Below are 20,579 nucleotides of genomic sequence, written 5' to 3' on the forward strand. Positions count from 1 at the left end.
AAAGAACTCTTTTTGCATACAAGAACAGGAGCATACTTTTTTGCTGCAAAAAAAATCTGGTGTATTAATGAACTGTTCTTTGATTTAACAAGAAAGCTTCTTTGTAGCTCACTAAGCAATATGAATCCAATGCAAATACAAGGCAAAACACACTAACAGCATTAATTTACTGTGCATTGCTGCTAAAAAAAATCCTGTCAGCCTGCTTAAGTAAAAAGCAAGGTCTACCTAATTGAGAACGAGGTACAGCAAGAAATTGGGAAATTACTCCCACCTCCTACCTGCCTGCTCCGTAATACAGGCTTATTGTGAGTCTTTCTTTAAAGCTTTCTAATTAGTGTTACCCAGGTGTAAAAAGAATAGAACAACTCAACTTATTAAGCGTGGATAATCATGGGTACTTGAAGATGTTGTTCAACTTATTTTCAGTTGGTTTTCTGCTAAAATTGCCAGTGCAGTTTACTGAACCGCAAAAATATTGACTCTAGGATTTCAAATACCATAATAGAGTCAATTTAAGTATATTTGTGTAAGCATATATTTCATAACTCCACTTATATGTACCTTAATGATATTTATATCTCCTAGATGCACAGATGTGGAGTTAACAATGGTAAATCTACACTGACCTTTATACCTTTACCTTGATTATATAATGGTAGATGAATCCTGCACCCAGTATTGTTACAGGTATAATTTTGCGGCTCAGTATTATGACATATAAACTTTATAATGCTATGTTGATAGCTTTACATAGATACATTTCAAGCCTCCTGAGTATCACGAACCGTGGAACATTGTTGTCAGTTGTTGAGTTTTGGAAGCTGGAGTTATTGAAAAGACAACTGAATCAGGAAGGATGCTGGTGAACAGAGTACTGTTTCAGATGTACCTAGAGGTTTAAGTCCCACTGGGATTTAATAATTAACTCCAGGCTTAAATATTTTAGTGCTCCGCTTTGAATATTGCAAGGGATACTTTGTTTTGTGCTTTATTTGTTTAAGTATGATCCTCATCTTTAAATATTTTGATCTTCAACATTTTGTTTTGTGAAATTTGTAAAATCCATTACAAAAATGGTTATGTGGTTTACAACTTGATTAACATCTTTCTCGTTCAAACAAAATGGAAAACCGTATTGAAGTCAATAAAATACCACATTTATGAACTATTCTGGGAGATCCCTTCCCAAATAGGGCATATATTCTTCAATGATCCTTTACAAATATGCAGATCATTTCATTTCAGAAGTACTCATATTAACTCACAGCTGTTTAAGCTCAAATGAAACAAGAGAAAGGAAGGAGTATAAACTCACCTAACTTCACTTCTCCATTCTCGTTGAGAAGTATGTTTGCCCCCTGGAAGAAGTACAAACAGAGTAAAATGTAAGTATTCACTGTGATACTTTCTTTTGAAGGCATGGGTGTTTGTAACAAGTGATGAGATTCCTAGTGAGGAAGGACCACAGTTGTGCATTTCAGTTCATGGTGTTTAGTTATTTTTCCTTGACTTCTCAAACTCCATCTCCACCTTGCCCACATTCGACATTTACATGAGCACACACTACATAAACACAATGCAAGGAGACGCAGATACTTAGCAGGAAGTCTTGGGCATCAGGAGATGGAGATAACAACATTGGGATAAGAAGACAAGGACATAAACACAGAGACGCAGGCGCTGGGATATGGAAACATGAACAATGATACAGGGCAATGAGGACAAGAAAACAATGAGACACGGTCACTGGAATAGGAAGGCAGGGACATTGGGACACAAACACAAGAATATAGAGACATGGATACAGTGCCACTGATAATTACATTCATGGTGTTTGAAATGATTACAAGACACTTCTTCTTCGCCCAGGGTGCATTCATATATCTAGATACACATCCTTACCACAGAAAACGCTGGGTATCATTTTTAGGCTAGTAAATGCATGACATCCACCAAAATATATTGGATATCCCATCGACCAACCTCAGAATTCCTAGGCTCTATTTAGATGAAACTGCCACAGAACCACTAGGTCACTTATTTATTTCACCTTTGCTGGGGAAACATACACCATACAATGCTAGTTGGTCCATGGCAGGGAAAAAAAGCAATGGCCCTGAAATAGAAGGATAAAACTCTATGCATGTTGCACAGATTGATATTTTTTGTTCCACAAAATAAATTCCTACTTTGAGAAAACAAAAAGAATGTCGCTCAGGGACAGAAATACATGGCAGCCAGTGGCATTCCACATGGTCCTCAGTGCTTCTGGCACACTAGCAAATGCAATGAAGGCAAAAGGCACCCTACCAAGAAGGCAGGGATCACTAGGTATGGCATGTAGTTTTCCGCCAAGGGAGTGGAGACCTGGGCCTCTGACAGGCCTATAAGAAGAAAGTTGAGAGGGGGTTGAGAAGTCACTCTTACTCAGCACTGTGCTTTCTTAGGGCTCAGTGCAGTGACAATTATTTATATATTGTAATGTAAAGCTATTACCAACGAGGCAGCTGACATGGCTAATGCCATCAGATGATGCCAGATGCTGGATTGTTGTGCTTTTACCTCCCCTGCAGAGCATCTTGTTTAAACCATGAAGGACTCCAGTTCAGTTTGTTTATCTCAGCCCCTCAGAAGCTTCCTACATGCCTGGACTCTGCTTTCCTGGCAGACTCCACACTTGGGTCTAAATACTCCCTCTGTCTTAATACACTTGAGTGATGGAAAGATGGAACCCCTACCCCAAGTGTCCAAAAACAAAACACATATTGCAGATAATACTGTGATAATGTACATGAGAGAGATTTTGACATCAGTTGTTTGTGCATATGGCAGCTGTTGCACTTTATAAATGCATCTAAGAAATCATAATATTAATGACACAAGTGTCAGCACATGGTAACCTCAGACTAGACAGTGCTGGGGACATCTGCTGCAATGGTACAGCTCCACATATTTGTGGCAGTGAGAAAGCTGTGGGTGTCTGTGGAAGGGACAGACAGCATACAGAAACTCTTACACTTGCCCCTAAAGGGAGTGATAACCTTTGTTCAGATGATGCCTCTCCTCTATTGAGTAGGAAAAACACAAGATATATAAAAAGAGACAGATCTTCTGGCATAATGGCACGATGGGTATTGACCAGGTGTCAGTACTGGTTCTGAAAGGTGATCAAGATTCATGGGGTATTTTTCTGTTTCTATTATTCACGTTATAAAAAGGCCAAATACCAAAGTCTTTAGTAGAGAGCATCATAATTCCTTTGCACAAGAAAGGTCTGTGCATAACTCCAGGAAACTGTAGGCAAATCACTCTTCTAGATGCAACAGGAAAAATCTTTGCAAAATGTATATTAGAACATCTATAAGACTGGACTTTAGGAAAAGGATTTATTCCTAGTGAACAGTCTGGTTTTATTACAAAGTACTCAGTTATGCATAATATTGCAATTTTACAAGTGTTAATTGATACATGTGCCACATTTCACTCACACATTTTCCATACTGTTTTTATAGATTTCTCAACTGCTTTTGAATGGGTGAATAGGCCTACTCTGTATAGTAAACTGTATAGTAAACTTAAAAATCTAAGTAAACCTTTTAACATACTAAGGGTCAGATTTAAGAAAAGTGGCTCTGCACCCAGTGTCCCTTTGTGTCCCCCTAAAGCCACCATGTGTGCGCCGAGTCTAAGGTACTGCGCACCATGGCGGTAATTAGGAGAACAAGCGTCAACATATTTTACGCTAGTTCAGAGCTTTGCAGGATTAGCGTCAAAAAATGTTTATGCTAATCCTGCAAAGCCCATTGAGGCCCATTGTTAACAATGGCGTGCCTTCTTTTAACACCTGCTCTGAGCGGGAGTTAAAAGTGCTGAAAAAAATGATGCAAAGAAATCTAAGAGAAGTCTTTGTGCCATATTTTCAGCCCCCCTAACAAGGTAACGCCACCTTTGCGTCAATTGTGCCTGGTGCAGGCATAATGTAGCGCAAAGGGTTACAAACTGGCACAATGCATGGATTGTGCCACTTTGTAAATTTAGTGCTGCGATTTTGGCCTTGTTGGGCCACATCATCGTAAAATGACACTAATGTCACTAATGTGGCGCAAAGAGGCGCTAGGGTCTCTTTAATCTGCCCCTAAGATTAATAATTGCTCTACACACATCCATTTGGTGCACACTATTGATAGGTGGGAATAAAGGTTTAACACCAAAATTACAAACAAGAAATTGTTGAAACAGGGATGTCTACTGGCACCATTATTGTTTTCTCTGTTTCTTTATGCCTTACCTAACTAATTCTTTCCGGCAAGAAATGTTCCGCCTATACATTCCTCCCAATCTCTCCATAGACTGATAAAGGCTGATGATGTTGTTATTTTTTTACTTAACCTCGACTGGATTGCAGCACAACATTGATATCTTAGATGCATATGCTTGGAAGAATTTACTAAACATAAGTATATCAAAACCAAGGTGGTTGCTTTCGAGGTTAGAAAAATGTGTAAACCATTCTGATGGTATATAGGGGTAGAGTGATTGGAGCAGGTGAAAGATATACATTCCTATCTTGGTAGAATATTTTCTCACAACCTTGTAAACAGACAACATTTCTCACAAATAGGGCACAAAGTGGCAGCCCATGCCAGTGTTTTAAAAAAGGTGTGTATGGCACAAATTGCTTTCCCATGCCAGTGTTTTAAACAAAGTTTATAAATCTACAGGGAAGAGACATTTTTATGTGCTTACTGGATATTTATAAAACAGAAAATCCACCTAACTTATCCTACTCGGTTGAATACAACCCCATGGGTAAATTGTCTTTTATAAATTTTTATAGGGGAAGGATTTTACAGAATTTGTTTATGTTTGGCCCAGCAGTTCCAGTTCAGGAATTGAGAATGGAGTTGCACTTGGCCAATACATATGCCCAATGTTTTGCAAACATATTTTGCTGGTCACACAGTATAATTAATGCTTCCATTGGTTCCCTGAGGGAATTTCTAACATTTGAAACATTGGTAGCATCTAAAAATATTATACCTTTGCTGCAAACCTCCAATTAGCATTAGAAAGATGGTAACCTGCACGATTAAGACTATTTTGGAAAACACAATCCCGAGATTAAGGTATATTTTAGACAGCATACGTTGCACAAACTTTAAAATGTATAGGTCTCTTCCAGATACGGTATGCCTTAAACAGTCTCAAAGAATATTAGCCCTTAGCCAGGCCTCGAAAATTCATAAAAATGTTACTAGACCTGCAGGTCGAGTAACTTGAATAATCTACTCGACCATAACTGTAATGTACTTGACCCATAAGCGGGTCTCAAATTCTGTGATCCTAGGCAAATATTCCAGTTTACAGAGTCACCTTTTTCTTTATTCTCACATATGAGTGTACCTTTAAATATGTAGCGCAGCATTTCTGCTGTACAAAAAAACTTCCATGTTTCATTAAATAGACTAAAAGTTTGCAACATGTATAAAAAGTATCTAGCCCACATATAGAGGACTCATGAGCCATTACTTGCCTCTTAGTTTACTATTAGCATTGCTACCAGAGCAGGAAGGTTTATGGTTAAATACTCACTTTTAATAAATATATTACTAAGGCATGATGTTGTCCCACATTGTTGTTTACAGACAGAAAGTTTCCAAGAAAAATCCAACTAACTTCCAGCTTTACTGTTAAAACTATATAATGTATTACCAAATCTGTGAAAATCTAGTTTAAGAAAACATTCTTTGCACATCACCAAGTAAAGTGTTCTGATCTGTTTTCACCCTATTAAAATAAGTTTTTCATCACACAGAAGTACAAACAATGGGCTTTCACAACTAATGAACTATGGCCCATATTTATACTCTGTTTGCGCCGGATTTGCGTCATTTCTTTTGACGCAAATCCGGCGCAAATCTAACTCCATATTAATACTTTGGAGTTAGGATTGTTACAGTGGAAACCTACCTTGCGTCAATGAGATGCAAGGTAAGCATTCCCGGGCAAAAAATGACTCAAAGGCATTTGCGCCTTATTTATACTCCCGTGCAAAAATGACGCCCGGGAGGAGGAGGGCCTTAAAAATGGCTCCAAACCTGTTGAGAGGCATTTTTTAACGCCTGGGTCAGGGCTGGCGTTAGAGGACCTGTGGGCTCATTTCCATGGTCCCCGACCATGGAAGCAGTCCACAGGTGCCCTTCCCTGTGCCCACGGACACCCCCTGCCACCCTTGCCCACCCCTGGAGGACACCCATGGATGGGGGACCCATCTACGGTAAGTACAGGTAAGTAGGGGTAAGTCATTTTCTTTTATTTTTTAAGTGGCATAGGGGGGCCTAACTTGGGCCCCACTTCATGCCACTGTGCCCAATGGCCATGCCCAGGGGACAGAAGTCCCCTGGGCATGGCCATTGGGCAGGGGGGCATGACTCCTGTCTTTGCTAAGACAGAAGTCATTTCCATGGGTGTTGTGTGTCATTCTTTGATGTACAACCCCCAGTCTCCCCTACGCCTCCGCTGCCCGGTTAACGTCAATTATTTTGACGCTAACCAGGCCGCAGCACTGGCTATCATCATTCATTAAATATGACGCCCGGCTGGCACGTTGGAATGGCGGTAGCCGGCGTTAAACTTTTTGATGCAAACTTGCGCTACCGCAGGTTGGTTTGCGTCAAAAAGTATAAATATGGGCCTATTTATTGAAATGTTTGTACAGATGACTTAGCTGTGTAGATGTTGTGTGTTAGAAAAAACTGACAAAATCCTGGAACTCTGCAGTAAGAAGGAAAATTAATTGTAAAACAAACTGACTTTTGACCTCTGTCTCTGAATGTGACAATAACAAGATTTAAAGGCCTCCTTCACTTTCTGACTGAACAGAACTATGTCAACTGGCAGGATGAGTAAGTCCTAAAAATAGCTAGACCTGGTAAAACGACTCCCTATAGCGAATGGGTGAGTAGAATTTTCGAGGCTTGCCTTAGCTTTGGAGGACAGTGTATGAAGAGTTATACTTCATTGAAGATTAGCTATCCTTCCTTTGAAGGTGTACACTAACAGATGGGTAGGTCAAAAACAGGATTCCACCTTGTGCCTTTAATGTCGGGATGGAAAGCAAGATCTGAAACACACAGATTCCACTTTTTTGGCACTCGTAGCGCCACTGAATTGTTTTTTTATCTACATTATATATGAAATTTAATATAAATGATTTAGATCAACTCATTCGTTTTACAGTGTCTCCGCAGTATGCATGTGTTTATTTTATTCTATTTTATTAATTATGAATAGTTCATGAATAAGTGTGGAAATTGCTGTATTTGTATGATGTTTAAAATTGTTGATCTTAGTTGAGGTCAAAAACGATTTTAATAAACTGAAAGTGATAGACCTCAAAGTATTCGCAGCACTGACAGAGGGGTAGAAAATCCATAAAGACCTTAAATTGGAGATCAACTTCCTGCTCTAGAATTACATATGGCGTGTGCCGATGGGGGTTCCAGGTGTTATGAGAGTGACTTTTCTTTAGATGAGCATTGCACCAGTATTATCTTGAGGTGATAGAGCACGTTATGATGGTATGCATGTTTCAGGAAACAAGTCAAAGGCTGTATTGCTTGGGCCATGAAAGTCTCCTTAATAGCTTCCTGAAAGTAGCTGTTGGCTCAGCAATGATGTGGGAATATTGCCCTCAAGGGTGACCCATGGGTGGCATGAGCAGCCGAAATTCAACCCAGAAATGATCATATCAGATGCAGAGGTGCTAATGATGGGAATGCATTTATTTTTAACAAAATTATATCCAGAGTTTCCTTTTGCAGCGTGTGGGAGTTTGATTAGTTGATTAAACCCTAACCAATGCAGCCTAAAAAAGAAGACAGTGGAATGGTGCCATTGGAGGCCTGAATCTAGAGTTTGAAGCCACCAATAATAGCAAGATGCAGTCAGCAGGACACAATCCAGGGAAGCATATTTTTCCCTGGCAACAATAGCAAAATTGCCAGACTGTTTTAACTTTAGCTGACACAGGGTGGCTTCAAGACAGAAAATGATGCCCTCCACAATCTAACTCTCCCTAAAAACCATAAGAACCTCATTTAATAAGATTGAAACGTTTTCTGTACTTTTCTAAAAATAAATCTTCTAATGTTGCCTTGGTCAACCTACACCAGTGTGATCTTGGTTCTTTGCTGTTTCTGTTTCTGCGTCATTGGAGTACACAGACAGCATTTTGGCTAGAAATAATAACGCAAGTGCATTTTTCAAGGTGCCATTATCTCATTACCTTTATGTCTCTGTGAATCTTTCCTTGATTGTGGAGGTAGGCCAAGCCCTAAATTCACAACAGGATGGGTGAGAAAGACAAAAGAGAAATCATGTGAAATCAAGTACTTTGATTTCCAAAACAGAACATTTTTAATAACAACTTCTCCAGCCAGATCAAATATTTATAAATCCTAGGAGAAGAAAACGACATGCCAGACGGCCAATGACAATCCCTGAGGTGCAATGAGCTGGGGAGAAGGTGTGCAATCAGGCAGCCATATTATTTTTCTATAGTTGTGAAACGGAGCTTTCAGCCTCACCTGCAGCATTTCCCGGCATACATAGGCAATCTGATGCTCAGATAGTGGTCCTGTAACTGTCAAAAGAAAATGTGACATTAGTCGTCATTAGTGTGGCTTTACTCCAACCAGATGGTCAAGACTGTCAATCATTTCTGCTCCCGTAAAATGTCATGGGCTTCATCTACAACTTCAGTTATCGCCCACTCTCCTTGGTCCCGTTGGACTCTCCAGACATTCTACCACACACTACTTAATGACTGGAGATTCTATAAAGCTTGTTGAATAACTCCTACCTTTTACCACTACCTTCTCAGTAGTGGCAGACTAACCGTTCCCTTTGTTTGTACTACGTCCATTCAGGCTCATCCATCCATTTCTACACGCAGCCATGAATGTAATCACTCTCACGCCCACGCATGCGCACGCATGCACACGCCAACACATACACACACACTGTTAACACTTGCATTGATTCCTCTAGAACCATTTCTACCACTCCCTTTCCACTTCAGTGATATTTTTGTAGCACATATCACCACATCTGCCTCTTGCACTGGCTGAGCTGGAAGACTACAGATGCCCTTATCCCCTTATTTTCATTTTCCATGAGTGTTAAAATGCACCCAAGCACAAGCCTTCACTTTTAGGCTTTCTGGCTGTCGGAAGACTTTCGAACACACATCTTCCATTGTGCCACTCTCCTTTCATGTCTGCTACTCCCTTTAAACACCCTCTGCTTACGTATTTTGCTTCTTATTACTTGGCGAGCCCTCAAGCACTACCTCCACCTCTGATTCTCTTGGGTTCGGAGACACTCGACACATACAATCCTCCACTCTATTCCCTCTTTTTGGCAGCAGGACCCTCCCACATACATGGCTCTCGTTTTACCACTTTCTTCACAGTACTGGAATCCCCCACTGGGCACACAATAACCTTCAAATCTATACATGAACTGCAGTCTGACCTTTGCCCTGTAACAAGCTGCCAAGCTAAAGTATAGTAAAGCTGGCAATCTAAAACTGCCCTAAAAAATATGGTACTAATAATATAGCAATCTGAATAAACAAAATATGTTTTCAGAAAATTCAATGGCAAGTCCTTCATGCCACAAATTCGCGTAGGCGTGTCTTTATTGTTTTTCTGTCTGTGAATATACGCGAATCAGATGGACTTATGTAAATCATGCAAATTCTTTTTTCTTCTGGTAAAGGTATGGAGTGTTGCCTTAGTAATCTTCTGTGGGGCAGAAGAACCCTGCCTACGCATGGGTCACTTGAACTCATCCTGTGAGACTTGGGAGGCCTGTGTAAGATGGATGACAGCAGTTGCACAACTCCCTGCCAGGCAGCCACAACATCTGTCTTAGCAGCTGGAACCTGAGGGAATGGTCATAGGCAAGGTCATGTGTCAGCTATTGGGTTGTGATTGGTTTACAAGCTGACTGAAGAGTGTTTTTGAGGTATTTGCAAATTTTCAAAGGCATAAGATGCATTGTACAAATGGTATTTATTTAAATTTCCTAAGATTTGTTGGCACAGTTTAATGTCCCACTCTCCCCTTTGCCCAGGGACGGCTCCTCTGCAATGGTCGAGTGTTGGTCCACTGGCTAAGAGCCAGTAGCTGAAAAATAAAACAATATTTGATTATCATTTTATTTTTCAGCTGCTGGCTTAGCCAGCTTGTTTGGGGGGGTCAGGGCGAGGCCATGGGAGGGGGTAGAGGGTAGAAGGAGTGGAGTGCACTAAGTGCGCATGTCAGTTTGGCTGGCTGTCTTAGGCTGACCAAACTGACATGTGTTTTAAAAAGTATTTGTGTTTACCCCATCCCCATTGTCATCCCCGTACCTCCCCCCGACACATGCGGTGGCTGCCGCTGCCTTTGCCACCCTCTCCACAAGGACTGTCCAGCCTGCTTGCCATTACAGCCCATTGCCGCTGCATGGCCTACCGTTGTGCCCTATCCTGGTACCTGGATTTGGTCCATTTGCCCTCACCACACCACACCTTTCCCTTTTGCCTTCCCTGTCACCTCCTACTTGGTGACCTTTGGAGGCTAGAGGATTTGCTGATATATGACAATGTCCTGCTGACATTCTGGAGCTGGAAGTCATGTGAGATTTGACATTTCTTGCTTTTGCTCATCTAAGGAGGTGTAACAAATGAGCCACGCATCCCGAGATTCTATTTGTGATGGATAAGTATGAGACAATTTTTATGTAGGTATTTTTTTACTTTTTTGATAATGAATACTGTTGTTCAACACATTATTACAAAGAAATTATTGATGTATATTATTTAAAGCAAGAGTGTGCAACATAGGCCCAAGAGGACCAGATGCATTTCAAATATTTAGGTTAGCTGCAGACCAAGGCCCAAATTTACAGAGATTTGGCGTCGGGTGCCCAGCAAGTCCCCTTCCGGCGCTGCCCTGGGTCAAAGTGAAAGAGCAGAAATGCTCTATATCTATGGCATATGTTGCATACCTGTCCTTTCCCTCTGCACTGGAGCTGTTTTGGCAGCCTAGTGCCAACGCAGGCACCCTTGCACCATGATGCAAGGGTGTCTGCGTTGTAGGCAGCATACCTTTTATGCAGGAAGGGACACCTTTCTTCACAAAACAATCCTGAGAATCTTTTTCTTCTTTCTATGTGTGCTGCAGAATTCCACACACTTAAAAAGAGGAAAAAACGAGGAGAAAAAAATATATTTCTTCTCGTTGCTCCTCCCCTGGGGAGGCGTAAGGTTTTGGTGCATCCCCAGATTTACAGGCTCTTGTAAATCTAGAGATGTGTCAAATCCATGAGTGTTGTGTGGGAAAACTCACCACATTGCCCATGGAATGCCTCCCTGGCACAGAGTAAGGCAACACACTGATTTGCGTGGCCTCCCCTAACTCCATAACACCCACGCAACACCCATGGAAACGCCTCCCTTGGGCAGAGAAATGTAACGCAGTGATTTCCGTTGCGTTACAATATTCAATATTTATGAAGCCACACAGGTCCATGCAAGGTGGCCTTGCATGGCTTCATAAATCTCAAGGTTTGATCGCTTGTGCAACACAAACTAGGCTATAAATAAGTCCCTTTTTCCTGGATTGTTCACCAGTCTCCCTAGAGACACAGGCCATATTTATACTTTTCTAGCGCCGCATTGGCATCATTTTTTGACGCAAAAGCGGTGCAAACTTACAAAATTCAATTATGTTCTGTACGTTTCTGCCGCATTTGCGTCAAAAAATTATGCAAACGCGGTGCTAAAAGAGTATAAATATGGGCCACAGTGTGCACCCAGTCTAAGAGAGTTCATCAACTTGCTTCTCTGTCCCTAAAGATGACAGGCTTGGGCCATGAGGTATCAGCTACTTACCCTGGCTTGTCCTCTGGTACCCCTTTTTAGGTATCTTTAAGACACCAGGTCCTAGGGGACCTACTCTATCCAAAATTTGAAGAGCCATGAAGGCTGCAGTTGCAACAAAAAGTGAACAAGAATCAATGTCAAAGAGCCTTGTTTATTTTCTGTAGTTTCGACTTCTTTCCAGCATCAGTCCCTCAGGGCAACAAGGAAGCCTTTGAAGCCTAGTGCTGACATACCGGGTCAATCCTCTAGTGCAGCGCTTCTCAAACGTTTTAGAGCCACAACACATTTTTAATTACAGCAAACTTTCGCGACCAACCTAGCTTTAATGGAAATGAGGCGGGCGGTTTTTAATGTAGCTAAAGTACCGTGTGGTACTGCACTGTTATTTGCTGACATTTTTCTTGAAATGGTCACTAAGTTTGCACAGACATTCAATGTTACTGATAAAACAATTATGCAGCCAAATGACACTCTGTGAAAAGCAGTTTTCAGTTATTAGCTATCATTTGTGTATCACCAAGTAAAGTGTTTTGATTTGTCCTGATCTTATAGAAATCTTTGTTTACATCACACAGAATTGCACAAAATGTGCGTCACTTTGCTCTCCTAACTGCTGTGTACAGTTCATTTACTGATATTTATATTTAGAGGCATCTTTATTTATTGCCTGGACTTTGGTGACCCACCAAAAATCAGCTCTAGTTTGGGAAACACTGCTCTAATGTTAATGGGAGGCAAAGGATGTGCGAGTCTACTTCTGCCACACCTGACATTTTTTCCGAATTTTTATGAATAGTCACCCATACTTGACTAGACAATTGTCTCGATTTCCCACTTTAGGGCTCCTTCAATGCCATAAGATTTGCAGCGAAGGCGTGTATTTATTCTGAAGGTTAAAGATTGTCTAGTCTTGTCTGCTAAAACAACAACGTCGTTCTGTTTCGTGACAGATGTCAGTTACCTTATCAAGAACATCTAGGCACACCAGTTATTTTTATAAACTGCAAACGTAGGTGGTAAACACATTATTCGATAGTTACTGTTTTCAGCACAATTTATTTGGGTATTATCAGTCAAACTGGCTGATTCGTGAACACAAAATCAATCTGACCAATGTGCATTGTAATTGATTACACTTTTAGGAAGATGCATACGTCACGATAATCTGGATTCTACTGGCTACCCGTTACACCGCAATGCATTGCATTAATAGGTTTCCGTTGACTAAGTCTTCCCCAGTTGCAAGGCCACCCAAGGTATTTTGCTGCTCTTAAGAAAGCATAAGGGTTTTAATTAGAGTTGGGGAGATGCAGAACTTGCGCAAAAAAGTTTCGTATCTTCCATCAATCATATTCAGAGTGCCAGGGACATCACTGTGTAATCAGCTGAAGAGACAATGTAGAAAAATCAATGAAAGCCTTCTTTCAAAGGCTAATTCCAATGGTCTAGTCGGCGTTTACCAATTCTGTGAATATCAAAAGGTTTCAGTGACTACAATTTGTATTTTATTTTTGAATTGGTGGCATACTGCTCGTTATCTGGTTCTCAGTATGTGACAATGCGCAAGTGAAGATGGTAAAAACAATAAACAATGCTTGTAAATCAGACATTTGAAGAAATTAAATCAGAGTACCTATTGATAATCATGAATTACTGGAGTGGAGCTGAACCCTTACATCACCACATTCATTGTAGGAAGTGTTAAAACCACTTGTTAGAAATTCCGGTCCAATATCCAAATTTGGTACACACAGATTCAATGGTCACAATACCCCAATTTCATAAAGCAGAGCCCAGCACCTCAACATCCCAGTTCTCATCAAGGAGACTCAACCATCACAGTACTCTAATTTGATACCCGCACATGCTCTACCAGAAAACCCCAGCTTGGTACAAGAAGACACAACCACCATAACACTCTAGTGGGTACCAACAGAGTCTGCTACTGCTAGTGTACTACTGCTACAACCTATCTTGTTTAAAAAAAACTAAATCATCAAAACATCACAATTAGGTACAAGGAGACCGCCTCTCAAAAATAACAAAATATCCTAGCCTGATCCAAATTGAGTCCATTGTCACAACAGAGCAGCTTAGTACAAGGAGACCCTACCAACACAACAGCCAAGCTTGGTAAAAACCAAGTCCATCACTACAACATCCCGCTTGGTGCATGGAGACCCAACTACCACAAGATCTCGCACGATCTCAGCTTTGCACACACTGATCTTCATCATAATATATATCCCAGTCTTACCATGGTAGAGATCCTGAAGAGAGCCCCCTCCACAGTACTCCATGCAGATCCATAACTTGTTATACCTGTGATACAGACACAGACAAAAGGGAATAAGAGTCATGCATCAAATGTTAGAGAGAAAGTGGCAACAGGATGAAAAGAAAGGCATTATACACAACAGAGAGGCTACTGTGAGAAAGCATAGAGAGCAAAAAACAGAAAAGGTTCTCCTAGTCACACAGAAACTAGAAAGAGAATGAAAGTACAGGTCTCATGAGTCAAAGAGAAACAGTCCTGGGTTGGTAAGTATGAAGGGTAAGGAAAAGAAAATATGAGAGATACTGGCAGGACAGGTGTTACTAAACAGAGAGAGGGTTTAAAAGACAGAAAATGCTAGCTGTAGAGAGACAATAGATAAGGCACACAAAAGATGCCATGAAAACCAGTGTAAGTAAAGCACAATGGAAGTCTGAGGCCACAAAAAGATCAAGCATACAAGGGGGAAGGATACAGAGCACCTTTTGAGGGTGTAGGTGAATTAGACAGGAGAGCTGTGTGGAAACTCTGGGTAGAATAGCAAAGAGAGTTCCATTAAAGGCCACTGACCACTTGGAAGTTGGAAGTGAACAGCATGGTTAAATGTCACCTCATGAGAAGGGAAAAAAGACATTAGAAGTGAAAGTGGTCTTGCATGAGGCAATCATACTCATCAGCAAGGGGTGGTGGGATTGCCCAAAGACATAAGAACCAAGAGGGGGTGGGCCTGGGGCCACCACTGCAATGCTGAACAAAGAGCTTAACAGGTTCTACTTTACCCTAGCAAGTGAGGCCGCAGTGCAATGGCATCAGAAGGCAAAATGTTTGATAATTAGATGAGCAGCAGATGATCAACAAACTGAAAGTTTATTAATGCACAGAAGGAGGAGACTGTGGAAGAGGGGTACACACATTTGGGTGGAAAAAGTAGACCCTTTGGCAGAGGAGTGGAGTGGGGTGGGAGTCTTGGCTGGGTTCAGTGAAGATCAGTGATAGACAGAGCCAAGGATGAGAAAAAGAAATGGCCTTCATGGGCATCATCAAGGAAAATGAGTGTTAAAGGAGTAAGAGCATGCAGAATTAAGGGCCTGACAACCTTCTACAGGAAGGACAAGGGTCAATGTCTGGCATCTAAAGCACCCATTGGTAGGAGCCAAATATGATGAGAAAATAAAAGGGTTACAGAAGGAGTCTCAGGCATGGAAGCAATATGAGGAGACCCTCCAGCCGCCCAGAATTGAGCAGGAGTTGAGAGTGTAAATTTCCACAAGGGGTGATAGACACGGGAATAGTAGCACAAAGAACAGCTATGTGCATGTAGAAATACCAGTAGTCATCAGAAAAACAAATGTACGAGCCAGTGGGGACAGTAATGGAAAAGCATACAGAGATAAAAATGGGAGAAAAGATGCAGAGGTTCAAATCATTGAGATAATAATGCTCACTGGCACTCTTATGATAGTGCCTTCCTTCTCTTCTGGTTTTTGTTGTCTTTGTCTTGCTTTTTATGAGATTCATCCTCAACTAAATTAGGCTTAGATGTTTGAACTACTGATGAATAATTCATCTTGGTTTGCTATCTGTTCCTAAGACAAGTTCTTCTTTTGTCTTGAATTTGTCAGGTGTAAATCGGTGTGGCTATTACTGTAGATTGTGGTACCTCTGATATTTGGCATATTTCTCTGGTAAGTTAGTAATTTTTCTAGGTATGACTGTACAACTCACTGATGTTTACAATTGTGGGTTGTTCTTTATCTACCACTCCCCCGATGCCTTCTGCATCATTTTGATGAGTTCTGACAAATTGTTGTTGTGTTGACTGAGGCTCTCCACAGCCGTTAATGTGGTTTCATGGTCAAACATATGGAAATCCTTATTAATTTCAGGATTAAAAGTGGAAGAATTATGACTTAAGTCATACAACTTCAGGGTTGGAAACTGTTAACTAAGGTCAAATCTATTGCTATAAAATGTAAATTATACTGTGTTCTGGCATTTTTCATAAATAAATCAAAATGATTCCTACTTCAATCTTGTCAAGATAGTGACTGGGTAAGCATATCATCTCTTTCTGAATTCAAGAGGATAATTCTAACAAGAAATCTAGGAAGTGGCATCTTATAGTAGTCATTTCTATGACCTTCTATACAAAATGTCTTCTACAATTAGGGCTAATATGACAAAATGTTTTTGCATGTAAGAAACCTTCAGTGCACAAAAAAGAAGGCTTTGCTAGTGCAATACCCGCACTCACAATGTCAACATCCACTCCAATGGAAAAAGTGGGATAGTAGGATGAAAGAGGCACCCCCCTTCCTTGCAACTCACAAAGATGTGCATGAAAGCTCTGCATCAGGTAATGTGTTCAGACACCATTATTGAAATACTGAATTGGTAATAATGTATTAGCTAAGTGGATGCTCTCCATGAGGTTACCAAGACTGGGATTATTGGGGACTATGGAGTTACTGGAGGATTATAAATGGGGTGCTGAAGGTCCTTTAAAAATGAGGAATTACCAGGGCAATTAATAATTCAAGTCTGATTCCCACACTAATTTCTCATTTCACCCCAGAGTTTCACCCAGAGATTTTGACTGTTAGCAGCCAAAATACCCTGGTGAGCCTAAACAGATCTTTTGCATTCCTGCAAATCTCATCTCCCCAATGGTGTGGGTACTTGCCTTAATCAATCCCCATCAGAATTAAGAGGCTACTCACAATGAGGGCCTAAATACTGTTCTTCGTTGTCATAAGCTGTTTCTCCCCTCTTCCTTCTATATCTTTTACATATACACTACTTCCTATCACATACAGGAACTTATCTGTGAAGAGGCAAGTTCTGGTTTGCTCAGGTTTGGAGGGCATGGGGCTGGAATTTTTTTTTAGAATCAAGAAGACAAGTGATCTTGTATGTACCCACCAACTGGTGCTCACCCTCATATAGTAGGGACTGTGACAAGAAATTACCAACTATAAAAATAGAGAGGGCGTGGCTTGCGTCCTGGACAGATGGCTCTCTGGGGAGCGACAGAAGAACTTTCTGTTGCAAAGGTGGTTTTCTTTCATGCGACCTTCTGTTTCCTGCATCACAGGCGATGGGAAGTGTGGGAACATAACTTGATTGATTTTAGCTGATGTTTAGGTCACAATTCAACAATTATTTCCCAACATGCTTCCCTCGCTCGGTACCTCTATTCTCTGGGAGGAAGGCTGCAATGGAACATCCCTGAGGAGCCAGGTCCTACCTTCAATTTAGTTACAACGTAGGTTTACACTGTTTTCTCAACATTTATAAGTAATATTTTCTCCTCTGTGCCAGCTCTCATATTACTGCAGGACCTTCTGTCAGGAAAACTATTGCCAGCGTTGTTAAGTTCTTCCCTCAGCAAAACCTTGTTCCCTCATTGGTTGCAGTGGCTCTTGCGGAGACTGTTCTTAGAACCAGCTTCTTCAGGTTTAACTGCCACTCAAGATGGTGGCCGCAAATCCTTGTGAGGTCAGCGCTCTGGTGTTTCTACCTTAGTCTCGTGCTGAAGCTTCCCTCCAGCTGTTTCTCTCTAAGAGCCCTGAAATTCAACTGTCATCCTGAGGAGAATGAGCAGTGTTCCTGAGGCACTTAGGCCCGTATTTATACTTTTAGACGCTAAACTGCGCTAACGCAGTTTAGCGTCAAAAAATTTTGCGCCGGCTAACGCCATTCTGAAGCACCATGCGGGCGCCGTATTTATTGAATGGCGTTAGCCGGCGCAAGCAGACCGGCGCTGCCTGGTGTGCGTGGAAAAAAACCACGTACACCAGGCAGCGCCGGCGTTGGGAAAAATGGCGTTAGGGCGTCTTAAAATGGCGCAAGTCAGGTTGACGCTAAAAAATCGTCTTAACCCGATTTGCGCCATTTAAAACGACGCCCAGACGCCATTTACATGACTCCTGTCTTAGTAAAGACAGGAGTCATGCCCCCTTGCCCAATGGCCATGCCCAGGGGACTTATGTCCCCTGGGCATGGTCATTGGGCATTGTGGCATGTAGGGGGGCACAAATCAGGCCCCCCTATGCCAAAAAAAAATTATAATTTTTTTTTTTTTATACTTACCTGAACTTACCTGAATGTCCCTGGGGTGGGTCCCTCCAGCCTTGGGTGTCCTCCTGGGGTGGGCAGGGGTGGCAGGGGGGGTCCCTGGGGGCATGGGAGGGCACCTGTGGGCTCATTTTGAGCCCACAGGCCCCTTAACGCCTACCCTGACCCAGGCGTTAAAAAGTGGCGCAAATGCGGGGTTTTTTGACCCGCCCACTCCCGGGCGTGATTTTTGCCCGGGAGTATAAATACGACGCATTTGCGTCGCCGTCATTTTTTTAGACGGGAACGCCTTCCTTGCATCTCATTAACGCAAGGAAGGCGTTCACGCAAAAAAATGACGCTCTTTACTCATACTTTGGCGCTAGACGCGCCTAACGCCAAAGTATAAATATGGCGTTAGTTTTGCGCCGAATTTGCGTCGAAAAAAACGACGCTAATTCGGCGCAAACGGAGTATAAATACGGGCCTTAGTTTCATAGAGAATTCTTCCAGTTTTGAGTAATTCATTCTTTTTTTTGTTGCAGTGTGCACAGCAGCTACTTTTTCCCTTTTGAAGAAGCTGAATTTTTTCCTTCTTCCAACAACTATCTGCTTTCTGAGGAAAATTCATTTTGGCTTAACAGAACTTCAAGCAACTGCAGTAAGGAATCCTTTTGTATGATTTCCAGACCTGCCAATATATATATTCAGGAACTCTTTGCTTTGCAGACTTGTCAGTCTTAGAGTCAAACCTCAGTGCTCAGACTAATTGCTAGAGACTGTTCAGAAAACTGAACCTTGAGGAGGAGTTTTCGTTTTCTGTAAAATATATTAGTAGTTTGTATTTTTTGTGAAATTTTGAACTGTTCTCCAGGGAACTTTGCAAACCTCTGACTCCTGGAGAAAAGAAGATAGTAAGTTAACATTGTTCTCTTAGAGAGAGGCTAGTCTCTCAAAAGATTCAGGTTAGGAGAACAATAGAATTGGGTGAATGTGAGTGGCTGAATAGTTGAATGCGCAGTAGGAATGCACTTAGCTATGCTCTTATCACCAGACTGCAGGTCCTTCCTCTAAAAAAATCCATTTAATAAGAAAGGTGCAGGTTTTTAGAGACACACACTGAATATCCTATCTTCAAGTAGGAAGAACAGACTGGAATTGGATCTGGAGGCGGTCTCTCTTTTTCTATTCCCATTTCCCTTTCCCCCTAGCAGATGCAGGGTTCAGATAATCAGTTAAAGTCTGAGCATACATCTGTCGGAGGGAGTTGGGTAAAAGGCATTTGCTCCTGTAGAAGTTTGATTTAGTGGGTAATCTTCTGACACTTTCTTTCTATAAATAGCAATATGACTGCAATTCTGTTCAACTTAAAGACTGCAATGCATTGTTTGTGAGACAATGTTTCTTGCCTTTAACATGGTCACAACAGGTTTTAACTTGCCACTCTTTCAGAATTCATATGTACGTTTTCCTCCTCAACGCCTCCTCTCATATCACTTCAAGAGTTTCTTTCCATAAACAGTACTATGCCTGTAATTTAGCTCAATTTAAAGGCTCCGGTGGAGTCCTCATGAGGGAAAGGTTCTTGCCTGCAATATGGTCACATTAGTGATTTAAAGTAGCACTTGTTATCGTTCAGAATTTCTAAGTGTTGCTGTTCTTTATTCAGTTCAAGTGACATTGTGCATTGCTAATTGTTGTATGTGCACACTGATAAAACTCCAATTTCACTCTACAACATCATTAGGGTTCTCACACTTACCTAACAATTCACTCTCTCCACGCTCATCACAATCTGAGATGGAGGAATCAGCTTCCTTGATCACTTGAAGTTCTTCCTCAATGACGTCCTCAGGTGGTGTTCTTCCTCCACATACAGTGGGAAACACTTTGACCAAAAGGTTAAAAAAAGACCCTCCCTCCCCCACTAAATTTACTCCCTCAGTCTCCATGGGCCTCATTTTGGAATAAATTAGAGACCTATGCCCATACATGGAGGAGACTAATGTGAAACTTCAAAGTCTTGACGATAAGTGTTCTACATTGGATGAGAGGATGGTATCAGCTGAACAATGCATTTCTGACCTCATTAGCACAGTGTATCCAGTCCTGCATCTTCAATCTCAGAACACTTTGTTTCAAAACCGAGATGAAGATTTAGAAAACAGAAAGCGGTGGCATAACTTATGCATTTATGGTCTGCCAGAAGGAACGGAGGGTCCTGACCCTCTCTCATTTTTCAAAACATTCCTTACTAAATTCCTACATATACCCGAATCGCCACCTTTAAATATACAGTGCGCACACTGCATC

At 41.4% G+C, this 20,579-nt stretch overlaps 1 protein-coding gene across 1 annotated transcript in view; it reads right to left on the reverse strand.

Moving 5' to 3' along the window:
- Positions 1–20,579, reverse strand: part of MAP4K1 (mitogen-activated protein kinase kinase kinase kinase 1) — a 539,453-nt gene that overhangs the window by 355,820 nt on the left and 163,054 nt on the right. The window contains exons 4-7 of the mRNA XM_069206994.1: positions 14,193–14,257; positions 8,592–8,647; positions 8,291–8,338; positions 1,319–1,361 (exon numbers count right to left, since the gene is read on the reverse strand). Of these exons, the coding sequence (XP_069063095.1) occupies positions 1,319–1,361; positions 8,291–8,338; positions 8,592–8,647; positions 14,193–14,257 (212 nt within the window). The remainder of the gene's footprint in view (positions 1–1,318; positions 1,362–8,290; positions 8,339–8,591; positions 8,648–14,192; positions 14,258–20,579) is intronic.

This window comes from Pleurodeles waltl, chromosome 9 (assembly GCF_031143425.1).
Source record: "Pleurodeles waltl isolate 20211129_DDA chromosome 9, aPleWal1.hap1.20221129, whole genome shotgun sequence".
In the NCBI taxonomy this organism is placed as follows: domain Eukaryota; kingdom Metazoa; phylum Chordata; class Amphibia; order Caudata; family Salamandridae; genus Pleurodeles; species Pleurodeles waltl.